This window comes from Triticum aestivum, chromosome 1A (assembly GCF_018294505.1).
Source record: "Triticum aestivum cultivar Chinese Spring chromosome 1A, IWGSC CS RefSeq v2.1, whole genome shotgun sequence".
NCBI classification, from domain to species: domain Eukaryota; kingdom Viridiplantae; phylum Streptophyta; class Magnoliopsida; order Poales; family Poaceae; genus Triticum; species Triticum aestivum.
Genome location: NC_057794.1, coordinates 500,932,312 through 500,946,060, shown reverse-complemented (window position 1 = coordinate 500,946,060; position 13,749 = coordinate 500,932,312). Strand labels below are relative to the sequence as shown.

The 13,749-nt window shown below is 48.2% G+C and overlaps 2 protein-coding genes across 13 annotated transcripts in view; both read left to right on the top strand.

Moving 5' to 3' along the window:
- The window catches only part of LOC100873143 (transcription factor GAMYB), a 5,135-nt gene extending 1,820 nt beyond the window's left edge, over positions 1–3,315 (top strand). For 2 of the 3 annotated variants that reach the window (XM_044483392.1, XM_044483396.1), the window contains 4 exons: positions 1,391–1,784; positions 1,894–2,376; positions 2,469–2,632; positions 2,709–3,315. In XM_044483392.1, the coding sequence (XP_044339327.1) occupies positions 1,391–1,784; positions 1,894–2,376; positions 2,469–2,602 (1,011 nt within the window). In that variant the 3' untranslated portion in view covers positions 2,603–2,632; positions 2,709–3,315. The remainder of the gene's footprint in view (positions 1–1,390; positions 1,785–1,893; positions 2,377–2,468; positions 2,633–2,708) is intronic. The other variant, XM_044483404.1, reaches the window with a different exon arrangement.
- A 434-nt stretch (positions 3,316–3,749) lies between these two features.
- LOC123060560 (spindle assembly checkpoint component MAD1) lies at positions 3,750–11,452 on the top strand. Of its 10 annotated transcripts, none has more exons than XR_006428050.1 (6): positions 3,750–4,513; positions 4,605–4,811; positions 4,926–5,088; positions 5,328–5,536; positions 6,089–6,318; positions 8,289–8,515. XR_006428050.1 is itself a non-coding variant. In XM_044483372.1 (6 exons), the coding sequence occupies exons 1-6, from the start codon at positions 4,355–4,357 to the stop codon at positions 8,304–8,306; spliced, it is 990 nt and encodes a 329-aa protein (XP_044339307.1). In that variant the 5' UTR covers positions 3,762–4,354; the 3' UTR covers positions 8,307–8,551. The 10 variants fall into 10 exon arrangements, 8 of the variants coding, with proteins under 8 accessions (XP_044339314.1, XP_044339307.1, XP_044339299.1 ...); XR_006428041.1 differs by lacking the exon at positions 8,289–8,515 and adding an exon at positions 6,443–6,755 and having other exon boundaries at positions 3,760–4,513; XM_044483372.1 differs by having other exon boundaries at positions 3,762–4,513; positions 6,085–6,318; positions 8,289–8,551.
- The last annotated feature ends 2,297 nt before the right edge of the window (positions 11,453–13,749 follow it).

The window sequence follows — 13,749 nt, the reverse complement described above, 5'->3', positions numbered from 1 at the left end:
CCCTACATTTCTGTAAGAGGCTGTTTCCAGGACTTGAACCCGTGACCTCATGGTCACAAGGCAGCAGCTTTACCACTGCGCCAAGGCTCCCCTTCAATTTAATAGATTGCATATGCTATTTAATCTTGCATCTGATTTGGATGTCAGAGTATCCTTAGTAGAGTTATTAAGATCCTGATATTTTGCGTGATATGCTTCTTTGATCTTCTCATGCATGAATTTAATGTTGCGAATATATGTTTTATGCTGTTGGAAATTTCTTTCTTGAGTTTGTAATAGTTCTTATTAAGAACAGTAAATATTTTTCCCTCCACTCCTAAATATTAGGAACGGAAGGAGTAGTTTCATAGTTCATATTAAGAACAGAACATTGGTATTAGTTTCAGACATCGTAACTTATCATTCATTATGATTCTGAAGGTATTGTCCATTATATGAAGCCTGATTATTTTCTTGGCGCAACCTAATAAAGTACCAAACTTGTGGTTCAAATTAAGTTATTTTGTTAATTTCAGAAATAATTTATTTCCCCATTCCCACTAACCCCTTGCTTAGATTTTTTAACCCCACAACCCCGTCCACTAATCCAGTATTACCGTCTGCTTGGATATCTGATGATCAACATATCAGGCTTATTCGCCAAAATTTTGCCTAGTATTATCGTCTCTTTTTTCCATTTATTTTATATGACCAGTTGACCACTTGTCAGTTCTGTGACTTGAATTATGTTCCTTTTGAGTTTTGTGGTACTGCCTTATGCCAAAGCTATTAGTTTGTTTTTCAATTAGCGATGCTGTTACCAAAACATAATTATATAACATAACAGTATTATATTGCACAAATAATATATCCTATACATTTTCTTTAGATCTTTGTCTGTTAAATTGATGTACTCCATTTGATACATTCTGCATTTTGGTATCAGCATTTCCAGACTCCGACCATTCGTATTCTTATACGTATCTCTGAACTTCCTTCCATCTCACTTATTTGTTGCATCATATGATTGGCAGTTCTATCTTTTCGACATAATCTTCAATAGAATAACGTGAGCATATTGTGGTTTCAACTACAACTAGGACTGTAAGACAATAAGCAGCCTTTCTGTTTGACTGGCAAAAGTATGCACGAAAGTAATTGTGTTAAAAAGCATGTTGTCCACCTGGTAGCATTCTTGTACTTTGGCATCATTCTATCATACAGCTATATAGTGTATTTCCATGGAAATCCAGAGTTAGAGATTGATCAAAGTTTTACCGAAATTTTTTGAATAGGTATTTGTCTTGGTTGCATGTACATACCTGTTTTGGTAATTTGTCTTTAAAGTAACTTATCTCTTATGCACACATTTCTTCTCTTTAATTGCCACTAACCTTCAGAACATGTTCAGTTGCCAGGGCGCACTGATAATGAAATAAAAAACTACTGGAACACTCGAATAAAGAAATGCCAGCGCACCTCTACGCCTATATATCCTGCTGAAATATGCCTACAGGCTTCAAATGAAGATCAGCATGAGTCCGCTGACTTCAGTTTTAGCGAGAAGCTGGCCAATGATCTCCTCCATGGAAATGGTTTATATGATCCCAGTTCAACGTGGGGCGATTTCATTGATGACCAAGAAGCTTTGTCTTATGCGCCCCAGCTTCCAGATGTTTCTTTCAGCAATTTACCTGGTCTGTACTTTGAGTCAACAAACCATGGCTTCGTGGATCAAGTTAACCAAGCAGAAGTTCTGAAAGAATCTGAGATTTCATTTCCTTGGTTGAACGCGGCCATCAATGGTACGTTTTCCTCAGTTGATGAATCCTTCAAAGTCTGAGAAGCTTGTATCATGATTTTTGTGTGACCGTGTGACCAACTTCAGCTATAAGAGTGCATCACCTTGTGCAGGTACCTTCGATGGCAGCCATGCCTTTTCAAATGGCAACTTCTCTACTTCTAGGCCCATGACTGGTCCCTGGAAGATGGAGCTCCCTTCATTCCAATTTGCTGGATCTGATCCAAACAACTGGTCCGCATACTCAAGGACCTGTGCTGCGCAGGGTGCCAACTTTGCTGATCCCTGCATGCGCTCATCAGCGGCAATGGCATCAGCTAAGTTTGAGCACATGTGCATGATACCAGGGAACAGCGGTCAGTTGGAAGAGCCGCTTCCAGAAGCTCATGCAGTAAGCTCTGCAGAGAACCAGCAGCTGTCCGTGGGGAGTTCGAGTGCCTCTACTGGCTCACCCTGCGATGCTATGGTGGAAACATCAGAGCTCCATTTCTTGGAGCGAGACCCCAACCTGTACGCTCTTGTCAACAGCTGTTCGCCCGCCTCGCCTCTTTGCCAAGCATCGCCTGATGAGTTACCGTGCTCCGATTTTTCATCTGGTTAGTGATTACTCCATTTTCTCCATCTACTGATAGTACCTTGGTTAGTTCACCGATTTCACTAGTTTAATCAGCACTGATTTCACTTGCAGCAGCGAGCCCTGTGTTTGTATCAGATGAACCAACAATCCTGCAATACGAAAAAGGATTTCTCTTGCCTCATCCTGAAGATTCCGGGGCAGACGCATTCTCCCATTGGAACGCGATGCCGCCCATCTTCCAGTGATGCGATTCAAATGGGTCTACAATGGTGCAGGTACCGACCGAGCCACCTGTGAGCTATGGAATTGTTGAACTTGCATTTGACTGACACGCTATTCTTCCTGGTCCAGGCAGGTACCTGTGAGCGGCATCCCTTCGAACCAGACGAAATCTCCAACTGGCCTCCAATAAAGCTGTAGAAGAGTCGGTTGTTCTTTGTTCCATTATCTCGAGTAGAATTCCCTCGTGTTCAGCCAACCTGCAAGACGCGCTCACTTTGGCCAACCTTCAAAATGCCCACTGAAGTACGTAAGGAGGTTCATTGTTGTCCAAGCATGCGCCAAGGTGGCACATTGCTGCCCACCTGGCATGCTTCTGGAGGAGACGGAGGAAGGAGAGCACCTAGTAGGATGCCACATGGGCGGAAAGTGGTGGCCTTGACTCTTTGTCCGTCTCCTCCATCAGGGTGTCTGCCTGTGGGCAAAAGGCGTCGCTTTGGACGGTATTGACCCTCTTGTTACCAGGTTGAATGAGTAGGTTGGACATTTTCAAAGCCGGATGGCCAAAGTGAGCGCCTGGCGCATGTCGACTGACTGCGAGTGGTTTCACTCCCATTTTTCTCATCATCAGAACTTTGGCACCTCCGTCGCCTGCCTGTACCTGTAACACTGGTGTGTACGCTTGAACATTCCTTGGTTTATTCTATTCCACGTAGCACGGCTGTACACGGTGCCAGCATGTTGTGATGTTCTTTTGAGGTTTTATATATCTGCGAATTCGGAGGCCAGTGTGTTTTGTCTGTTTGATATCCGTGAATGCCGGCGTCGCTTGCAAGATCCGGGAGTTCACATTGGAAGGAAGAGAAGATCAGTATTATAGCGGAAACGCACAGCAGGAGATCCGCATCTTTATTATGCTGCTAGGAGGAATACAGTGGTAGATTCGTGTCACGTTCCCCGGCACGAAATGAAACGTGCTATTGCTGGCTTGCCGCGGAATCGTGGACGCAACCACCTCCTCTTCTTGACTTAAATTTCCAGAAGGAAAAACAAAAACTCTCTGTCTCTCCTCTGGATTGGTTCCTCGTTGGTGCATTCCGGGAGAGGAGAAGGCGCGCTGGTTGTGTTGTGCACCACTTCTTGACAGGGAGAGTTTGTTTGAGGGGGTCGAGGGTGATGTTTTTTTGCCGGTGAGGCGAGGCGTCGCCCCGGACGGTGACAGGACAGCTACGGGAGCGTCACTCCATCAATGACAAAGCCACAGCATCACCAACTTGGCTCAGTCGGTCGGCACCGTCGCCGACTCGCCGTCACACCACGCACGCACGGTCGACGGGCCATTCCGACGAGCGCCAACGGCGATAAAGAAATCGGCACGTGGCGCCCGATCGCCGTGCCGCAGTTAATTCCGGGCGGTCGACCTGTCCGCCTCGCTGGCCGGGCCCCGCGCGCTGACGGGGCAGCGGCACGCTTGTCGGCACCCTCCCCCTTCCCCACGGCCCGCCCGCCCGCGGTCGCGTCGCCGAGACAAACTCCCAGCCCAAAAAAAACAAAAACGCACGCGCTGGCGCTGCCCCCTCTCCTCGGACGCCACCGACCGACCGACCGAGCCCTTCTCCCTTGCGTGGGTTCGCCTCGCTCGCTTGCTTCCTGCCGCCGCCAGTTACCAGTAGTACGGCACACGCCTCGGCCCCGGCCTCGTCACGGCGGGCCAGGACCATGGGCGCCGCCGCCGCCGCGGGCCGCCTACTAGTACGATCTCCATCGCGCGCGCCGGGATGAGCGCCAGGGCCGGGCCGGATCCCAACTCCGAGAAGTCGGTCGCGTGGCCGGACCTCCGGGGAAGCCTCGAGCGGGCCGGCGCCCTCGCCGCGGAGCTCGCGGCCGCGGCGGAGGAACGGGCACGCCTGGCGCGCCGCCTCGAGGCCGCGCTCGAGGTGAGAATGCTTCTCGCTCGCTCGCTTTGCTTCCGCCCCGCTCGTCGCGCCCCCTTTTGTCGAGCGTGGCCTGATCCTGCTGCTGCTGCAGGTGAGGAGGGAGTCGGTGCGGCAGGGCGCGGCGCTGGACGAGCTGAGCCGGCGGCTGGAGCGGCGGCGGGCGCGCGCGGACGAGCTCGCCGTCGCCAGGCGGAGGGCCGCCGAGGGCGTGGAACGGCGCAAGGAGCAGATGCAGGCGCAGATCGAGCGGGTGCTGCCGCTCTCCAGGGCCCTCGCCGCCGCGCACCGCCAAGTGCAGGTACCTGCCCGCCCGCCCGTTTCTTCCTCTCCACGCGACACCGGAATGCATTGGGTGTTCTGGCTGCCTGCGTTTGGTCCGATATCTAATCCGTCTCCTCCTGATTGATCGCAGGAAGCCAAAGAGTTGAAATCCGCGGAGAAGGCGCGGCTTGGGGATCTGCAGAGGCTGCTCAGGACGAGGCAGCAGTCCATGGTAGCCCAGGTCGCCGCCCTGTACCCTGTCAGGGTCTTCCGAGACCTGCCGGCTGCAGAGAACCACCATTCCCGTACCAATGGTGAGAATTCAGTACTCATGTGCCTCCCCTGAGCAACAATGCTTGATACGATGTGCATGATTTTAGCGTATATGCCCCACAGGCCCATAGATAAGCAATGAACAATCATGTTGTCACATGAATTTTATTTTATTTTTGCTCTGGTTTTTATACGAGTCAGAGAGCTAATTAAAAACACAGTCGATCCTTATATCTCACTTCATGTAACCGTTTATGATGAAATGACACCACATTTTCAGGAGAGTGCCGAACACCTTCGGAAGAGAATGGGGCACTTCCGCAAGAAATGAATGGAAATGGAAGACATTTACTCAGCATTATCAAATCTCCACATGTTGGCCCCTTGACATTTTTTGGTTGGCAAATTGGAAAGCCCAAGACAAAGCAGCCAAGTTACAGTCACAAGGAGCTTCAGAGGTCAGCAGCTGTGCTTGGATATGCAGCACATGTAAGTTTGTCTGCCCAATGCTCCTGCACAACAAAATATTAAGACAAATAGACAATACATTTGATGTAGCACATATATCCCAGCCTAGCTAGGCCAGTTGTCATGCTTCAAGAAGAAAATACAAAAAATATTTCTTGGGCTGCCGATTTTTTGGTATAGTTTTTAATAGATCCAGTGGTAAAGATCAAAAAAGAAGAGCATTGAGTTTTTCATGCATTAGTTTGGAATACAATATAAATTGTGGCCCTTCCAGATTTAGTGGTTCCATGGTATCAAGCCTACACTATGATAGGAGTGTAAGTTATCTGCCTGCATCTGCACACTAGATTTTATAGGTGCAGCCACTAGAGTTAAAATCACTACTTGCTTACCATGTTAATTTGGTGTGGAGTTCAAAAGAGTTAGAATCTTATCTGCCTGCATCTGCACACTAGATTTTATAGGTGCAGCCACTAGAGTTAAAATCACTACTTGCTTACCATGTTAATTTTGTGTGGAGTTCAAAAGAGTTAGAATCACAAGTTGCTCACTTTGTTAATTTCCTGTAGGCAGTCTTGCTTATTGCTTCATATCTTGACATTCCCCTCCGATATCCTTTGCGCTTTGGAGGATCACGATCTTATGTCGGTGATCGTTTGCCTTCAGCTGAAGCATCATCCATGGGTTCAACGGAACATCGAAGGGTCGGCAGCGCTGACTCAAAACTAACAGATTATCCCCTTTTCTTGGAATATCAAGATGACTCGACAAAGGCATCCTACGCCATTCACTTGTTGCAAAAGGTGTGTGTTCTCCATACAGTCTTGTATTCCATCTCCCTGTTTGTCGCTGCAATCTTTGTTTAATCCAGTTTCCCAAGCAAACTAAGACTGCTTGCTGTCCACATTTTCAATGATGGGTGGTTAGGATACGGAGCAGCTCTTGAACTACATCGGAGCAGAGAGTTCTGGGAGGAATGCATTTGGTAATCTGCGGGAGCTTATTAGGATTGTACAGTCAGATGAGTATCTGTACATATGATTAGATTTGGTGATCATCGTGAGTTTGGATCGCATATGCTGTATAGATAGATATATGGTAGAATACAGGTTTAAGTAGGTATTCTTTCTGTTCTTTTGTGTGATTCTGCCTACTCTCGCTGTGCCGAGTTTTTGTATGCGCAGCAAAGAGCAGCACTGGGTTGTGCTAGATCAATGGTATTTACAGATGGGGTTTTACATGAGCATAAAAGCCTCTCTCCCATGTACTCCCTCCGTCCGGAATTACTTGTCGCAGAAAAGGATGACAAGTAATTCCGGACGGAGGGAGTATATTTTTGAGGTTTCTGGGTACGTACTACCCTCTGAGGCTGTTGTATAAAAAAGGTTATGAGTTGATATGGAAGTCATTGGACTCGGAAATTCAGGAGTCAAGACCTACTTTGGACCTGTTTGGAACACAGGCAGTGTACACAACGCACCAAACTCATTATCCATTTGACTATTTGAGCATGGATATCACAAGCCCAATAGTATTATAAATGAAACATCATTGCAGTCATCTAACTAACTTCATCACTGGTTTAAGCATTGCTATTATATCATCATTATATTTATAAAGAAGCATGATGTTGTCATGTGAACAACTTATTAACACTGGAGAGAAAAAGAATATCTTCTCAAAAAAAGGCATTGCTCTGACGCAACTAAATTCGGTGCACCAATTAAAGAACCGACCTGGTGTTTTGAGAAGAGAAAATTCAAGAACCGACCTGTTACCATCATGAACACCACCGCAGGGACCAAAGAAAAGAGTCCGGAAAGAAGCTTTCCGGCACCGTCCATGGGTCCGTCCGGGCCCCGGAAAAAGTCTTGGCATGAAAGCGGCGGCGGCAGACGCGGATCGAGATCCCGCACACACAAATGCAATGGTGACAGCCACCACCGCGCGGCTCCCCCTCCACGACCAAACACGCGGGAAAGGGATCCCACCCACCGCCCGCCCCGCTGGCTCGGCTCGGCGGCCCCACCGCCGGCGTGGGCGCACGTGCCACCGCCTCACCCGTGTCCGGCGACGGCCGGGGACAACTACCGCCCCGCGGAAGTACCAGCAGAAGAGATGGTGTGATGAGGCCCGGGGCCCCCGCCACCCTCCCCCACTACCAGCGATCGGCGCCGCGCCGCGCTCCCACTTCGTGGCTCGCCAGTCGGTCGGTCAGTCCGCCACCTGCTTCACTTTGAGACTCCTTCACTTTCTTGAGCTCGGATCACCATTTTCCTTTCCTTCGCTCCCCTTTTTCTTTCTTCGGGATCACCATTGCCAACCGCTGCACTGCCGCCCTGCCGGCGATCCCATCTGAACTTCCCAAGAGGCAATCGCGCTAGCTTGCCAGCCTTTTCTTGTTCGGTTGTTCCTGGCCTGCCTTTGATCTTCTGCCGCTGCTGCCTGCCTGCCGCCGGAGTCCCCCGCTGGCCCCGGTCCTCTGTTCTTGCCCCCGCCCCTCGGATCTCGGGCTCCGATCGGCGTCCGCTTAAAGGTACCAACTTCTGAGGCTGCCGATCCAGTATTAATTCAGCGTCTCCAGAGTAATCATGTGAATTGAATTCTTGAACGTGCTCCCACATTTCTAGTTTAGTCTGATATGGTTTTTAGAATTGAAAGCCATAACAAACTTTAATATGGTTTAGGATCGTAACACAAGCTTTTTGTAGAATTAAACCTCTGGTAGAATTCATTCGATGAGCTAATGTTGCCAGTGTGTTTTCTCTGCTAGGTCTGTGCTGGCAGGTGAGAGAGGAGTGGCCATGGGTGTCCAGGCCAAGCATGATACATTAGGCATCAAGAAAGTTTTGAAGTGCTCTATCAGAATAAGCTATAGATGTGCCTCTGAACACTGGGCTCTCTTCAGTCTAGCCCTACTGCTTTACCTGCTGTACAGATCTTCACCGGGTCTCTTCGCTTTCCTTCTCTCCACTTCCCCTGTAATTATTTGCGCCACCCTTCTTCTTGGTATACTGCTAAGTTATGGGAGCACACATCTTCCTGAGTCCGTTGAAGACCGGAAGACTGACACAGATAGTTCAGCTCCCAGGTTTGGATGTTTTTCCAGAAATGTTCATTTTGGAGCACATCAGGGATTTTCAGTGCCTGCAGTTAAGGAGAGCACAGTTGGCTTTAAATGTTGGGAAATCAGAAACCCAAGTTTTAGCAAGGCAAGGGCTGACAAGCTTACTGAGCTGGATGATACTGTTCCTCTTTTGAAGGAATCAGTTGATCAAGGAGATGAGAGAGTTTATGGACATGATAGACTCACTGAACTCTTCGCTTCTATTTCTTCCATGGTGACACTGCAGCAAGAGGTTGGTATGGAGAAATTCATGAAGGCTGATCATGAACGGGAGTTCAGAGATCCATTTTCCAACAATGATAATAGTACCGAGTATGCTAGCCTGTTTGAGGATGCTGGTCAAAGAAGAGTTGATGAGAAGGAGACAACATTTGGCTTATGCTCTTCCAGTGAGAATGATAGGGAAAATGATGAAACAGTAAGAAAGGAAAATCAAGATAAATTGTTGACAGATGATCAAAGTGATAATGTGGGAGAGGTTTCAGAAGATAACCCAGCTAAAAAACCGGCTGGTACTTGCAAATGGGGCCGTGCTTTTTCTGTCCGTCAGAGAAAGAAGCTTGATGGGATAAAGATTGAGCCTATCAATGTTGATATCAGCAGCCAGTTAGACTCTTCTCTAGTTTCACCATGTGCAAGAGTTGGCAACCATGATGTTTCATCAGATTTTGATTCTGTCAAGCCAGAGTTTTCCTCTTCTGATATCACTATGGTTGACGTTGCTCCAATGCTCGATGGTAATGATCCTCCTTTAAGCAATGATGATTCTGGTAAGCTAGAGGATTCCTCTTGTGATATCACTATGGCTGATGTTGCTCCAATGCTTGATGAGATTGATCCTCCTTTAGGCAATGAATTCCCTAGCCCCGAGCCCATTGACAATGATGATTCTGTCTGCGGTTCCAACTTCTGCCGCCTGGATCCTCAAATGGACAGTGATAATAACAGCAAGCCTGATACTAGTAAAGCTGAAAATGATGCTAAGGATGGAGAAAAGAAGAAGGATGATGGTGGGAACCAACCTGAATTTCTTGGGACAGCAGACGAAGATAAGAATGCCATGGATCTTGGGTACTCTGAGGTGGAAAGGAGTCGTAGATTGGAGTTCTTGATGGCTAAGAGAAGATCAAGGAAGAATATAATATTTGATCTTGATGGAAATGATGCTTGTCAGAGTGCAGATAGATTTTCACGTTTCCGTATGCAAGTTCAGCCCATTTCAGTATCAAGGAGGAGCCCTTTTGACCTTGCTTCTGATCCTGATGAGGCAGCCATTCCTGGCTCGGCTCCTTCAATCATGCATCGGCGAAATAACCTGTTTGAACCCCCTTCTGAACAATCAGATGATGGTGGTGTATCTGCACATGATAACTTGGATTCTCAAGAAATCATGACAGGTTCCCGCCGAGACATGGTCTTCAAGAGGCATGATACCTTCAATTTTGGCGGCCAAGAGAGACACCGTTCTCGATTTAAGCCATGTTTCGTGCTGGATGCAATGGATATTCAGGAAGAAAGTACAGGCAGTTTCCAGAGGCAGTTCAGTGACAAGAGTGTGTCAAAACTAAGTGCTGTATCTGAGTGTGATACCCTTTCTTCGGTCGCTGATCAAGAGGAAAGCAACAACCTCGTCAAAAAGGATTTCCAGAGGTGGTTCAGTGACAAGAGCGTGTCAAGACTGAGCGTTGTTTCTGAATCTGACACCCTTTCTTTGGGCGCCGATCAAGAGGAATGCAACGACCTTGTGAAAAAGGATTTCCAGAGGTGGTTCAGTGACAAGAGCATGTCGAGGCTGAGCGTTGTTTCTGGATCTGACGCCCTTTCTTTGGCCGCCGGTCAAGAGGAACGCAGCGACTTCAATAAGGACTTCCTCTGGTATTTCCAGAGGCAGTTCAGTGACAAGAGCATGTCGAAAGTAACTGTTGTTTCTGAATCCGATGCCCTTTCTTTGGTCGCCGACCAGGAGGAACACACCGACTTCAATAAGGATTTCCTTTGGTACTTCCAGAGGCAGTTCAGCGACAAGAGCGTGTCGAGGCAGAGCGTTGTTGCTGAATCTGATATCATTTCGTCAGTCACCGATCAAGAGGACCGCAGCGACCTCGTCGAGAAGGATGTCCTTTTGGGGGACACGTCGCCAGAGCTGCCAAGACAGGAAAGTGATGTTGGAAATGCTGGAAGCAAATGCCCAGACACGGTTGATTTTTTGGGTGATGAAACTCTGAATGCCGCTGTCGCCAGTGGGATGGAGCCTGAGCCAGTGTGCAATGCTGCAACATAGGCTCTGAATCTTCTGATCAAGTGATGTCGAAGCACAGAGCTTTCCCTGTACATTTTGTGAATGTAATTGGATAGAAACATGGCACTGTTCCTGTTGCCATTCTCTGAACATAGGCCTTGTGAAGTTCCAAAAAATGAAAAGAGAGAGAGAACAATTTTTGTGTATGTTACAGGTTATTCCATCCTAGAGAATGTTGAATATCCTTATGAAATCTTCAACCCTGATTCCTGTTTGCTTTTAGCAGAAGTTTCCCAGCTGCCATGCAATGTGTGAACCCACATTATCTAGAACAGTGGCCAGCAACCCCCGCCCAAGACTTGGAACTTGTGAGATTCTTGGCCTGCGGTCTGTCTGAAGAAGATTCGTTTCCCCAGCTGGAAGCAAGCATACAAAGTTTTCCCTGTACATTTTGTGAGTGCAATTGGATAGAAACATCATAGTAGTGTTCCAGATGCCATTTTTTGAACGTCAATAGGCCTTGTGAAGTTGTTCCAAACGAAATGAAAGGAAAGAGCATAATCTTTGTGCCTGTCGGAGATTGTTGAGTATCCTTATCTAATTCTCAACCCTGATTATTTGTTTGCTTTTTACCAGAATTTCTCCAGCTGAGATGCAGCGTGGATCCAGACTACCTAGAGCAGCGGCCAAGAGTTGGAACTTGTGAAGCTCTTGGCCCGTGGTCTGAAGATTCTTTTCCCCAGCTGGAAGCAAGCATGCTACTCTACTAGCTTCTTCAGCTCCGGCCGCAATATCAGAAGCTACACACACACATGCACGCGGTTGCTTCAGTGACAAAAAATTCTCATCTTTGGTCACTCGATTCAAGGAGCGGCAGAAGAAAGCGCCCAAACCATCCAAATCTTGCTTGCGTGCATGACCGACTGCCCCGTCTCGCGATCAGATTCTTCAGAACTTTCTTCGGCTGAAGCTGGCTTGTAGTACTAGTAGTAGCTTCTGCCACACGCCGTTCTTGCAATCTGGCCATAAAATGTCGTGCCTCACGTCTTGTCACGCTCCCGCAAAAAAAATGCACGTAAACATATAAACTTGAATATACTCCCTCGTTCACAAATACTATAAGATGTTTTGGATCCCTTAAAAAAATGTTTTGAATATTTAGTACGGACTACATACGGGCTGAAATGAGTGAACGAACTCACTAAAACGCCTGTATGGAGGGAGTAGCTAGGATTAGATTGCTAAGAACATTTTTGTGATGTGGCTTCACATCATAGACCTTAAAAAAAATGTTTTGAATATTTAGTACGGACTACATACGGGCTGAAATGAGTGAACGAACTTACTAAAACGCCTGTATGGAGGGAGTAGCTAGGATTAGATTGCTAAGAACATTTTTGTGATGTGGCTTCACATCATAGAATACATGTAGCTTCGCCACTGATTAGGATACGATCATACGATACGATCGAAGCCCTACTTCGCGATGCTCTTGTATAACTTGCTCAGTTATTTATTTATTTTACCCCCAACCTAAAGCTCTCCTGTGAGGGCAAAACATTGTCCACGACACAATGCCATCGAATCAAACGATCGACCGCTGGTACGGGACCGGAGCCAGGAAAAATAATCAATGTCGTTCAGCGTATGTACAGTGTAGAAATCTTAATCCTGATACGCTGATTAAGGGTGTCAAAACCGATGTACATGGTCTGAACATTTCTACGAGCAACTCAAAGGGCATCTCCAATGCCGACCCTCAAATCTCTCACAGCCGTCTGGATCGTGAAAGCCATTCAACGTGGTCATGTATCGGTCTGCGGTGTAGTCTGGACATATTTTCTCCCACACCCAAAACCCCTCCTTCCTCCTGCGTGTGCTTCCCGCCCTGCGCCACTTGCCCGCATTCATGACGCTGTAAAGCGTGCGCGCTCCACATTGAAGACGGCTCGGGGCGGATGCAACCTCCCATTGCCTCCGCCATTGAAGCGGCGCGCCGGCCGAGGGCACCGCTCGGATGAACACGTCTCCTCGCCGCATTTAAATGCCTCCATTAAACCCGTGTGGAAGCCAAGAAACCTACCCCCTCCACACGTACCGCGTCATCCGTTGTCAACGCACGCGTAACCGCGCCCTACTGGCAGAGAAAGAAGCCGACTGCGCGGAGATCGTTGAGTCGGTGGCCTATGCGTCCGCGTTCGCCGCCCAACATCGAGGGAAAGTAGAACACGGGAGGCAGCCGCCACTTGGTTCCCAGGAAGGCCACCGCCAGCGTGTCGCCGACTTGCACAACCAGTGACTTGGCCGGTTCTTCAGCGCAGACCGTCGCCGCCCCAAGCCTGGGCTCCACGGAGGCGGAGGTGCCCCCCTTCCCCTCCGGCCGAAGCATCAGCCCGCGGTTCCACTCCAATGAGCGGTGGGGAAGCGAGCCGCCCTTTGCGCTGAAGCATATACCTCCGGGCCTCTCGATAGTCCGATGAACGGGTTGCCGGACATGAGGAAAACAGAGGGACCCACCGCGGCCGGTCGTAGACTAGTATAGTGTATCTGTGTCGTCGAAGTGGAGTTCGGCACGACCGTATGTGCACATAGTTTTACCATTATAGTTAAGATATGTTCAAGATGTAAACGTTTTCGTCTGGTTTGTATGAAATCCGTCATGTTTATATGAAATCCAGTCGTGTTTGCATGAATTTCATCCGGTTTGCTGAAAAAATGTTTGAAATGTACGCGGTTACGGTTGGATGGCGGCCTACCGCATCCGTGTCCCCGGATACGAGAGAAAAATTACGAGTCGCCATTGGATATGCCCTTATAAGACAGAACCGTGACTTGGATTGCTTGGGGGCCTTTGGTTGCCACAAAAGT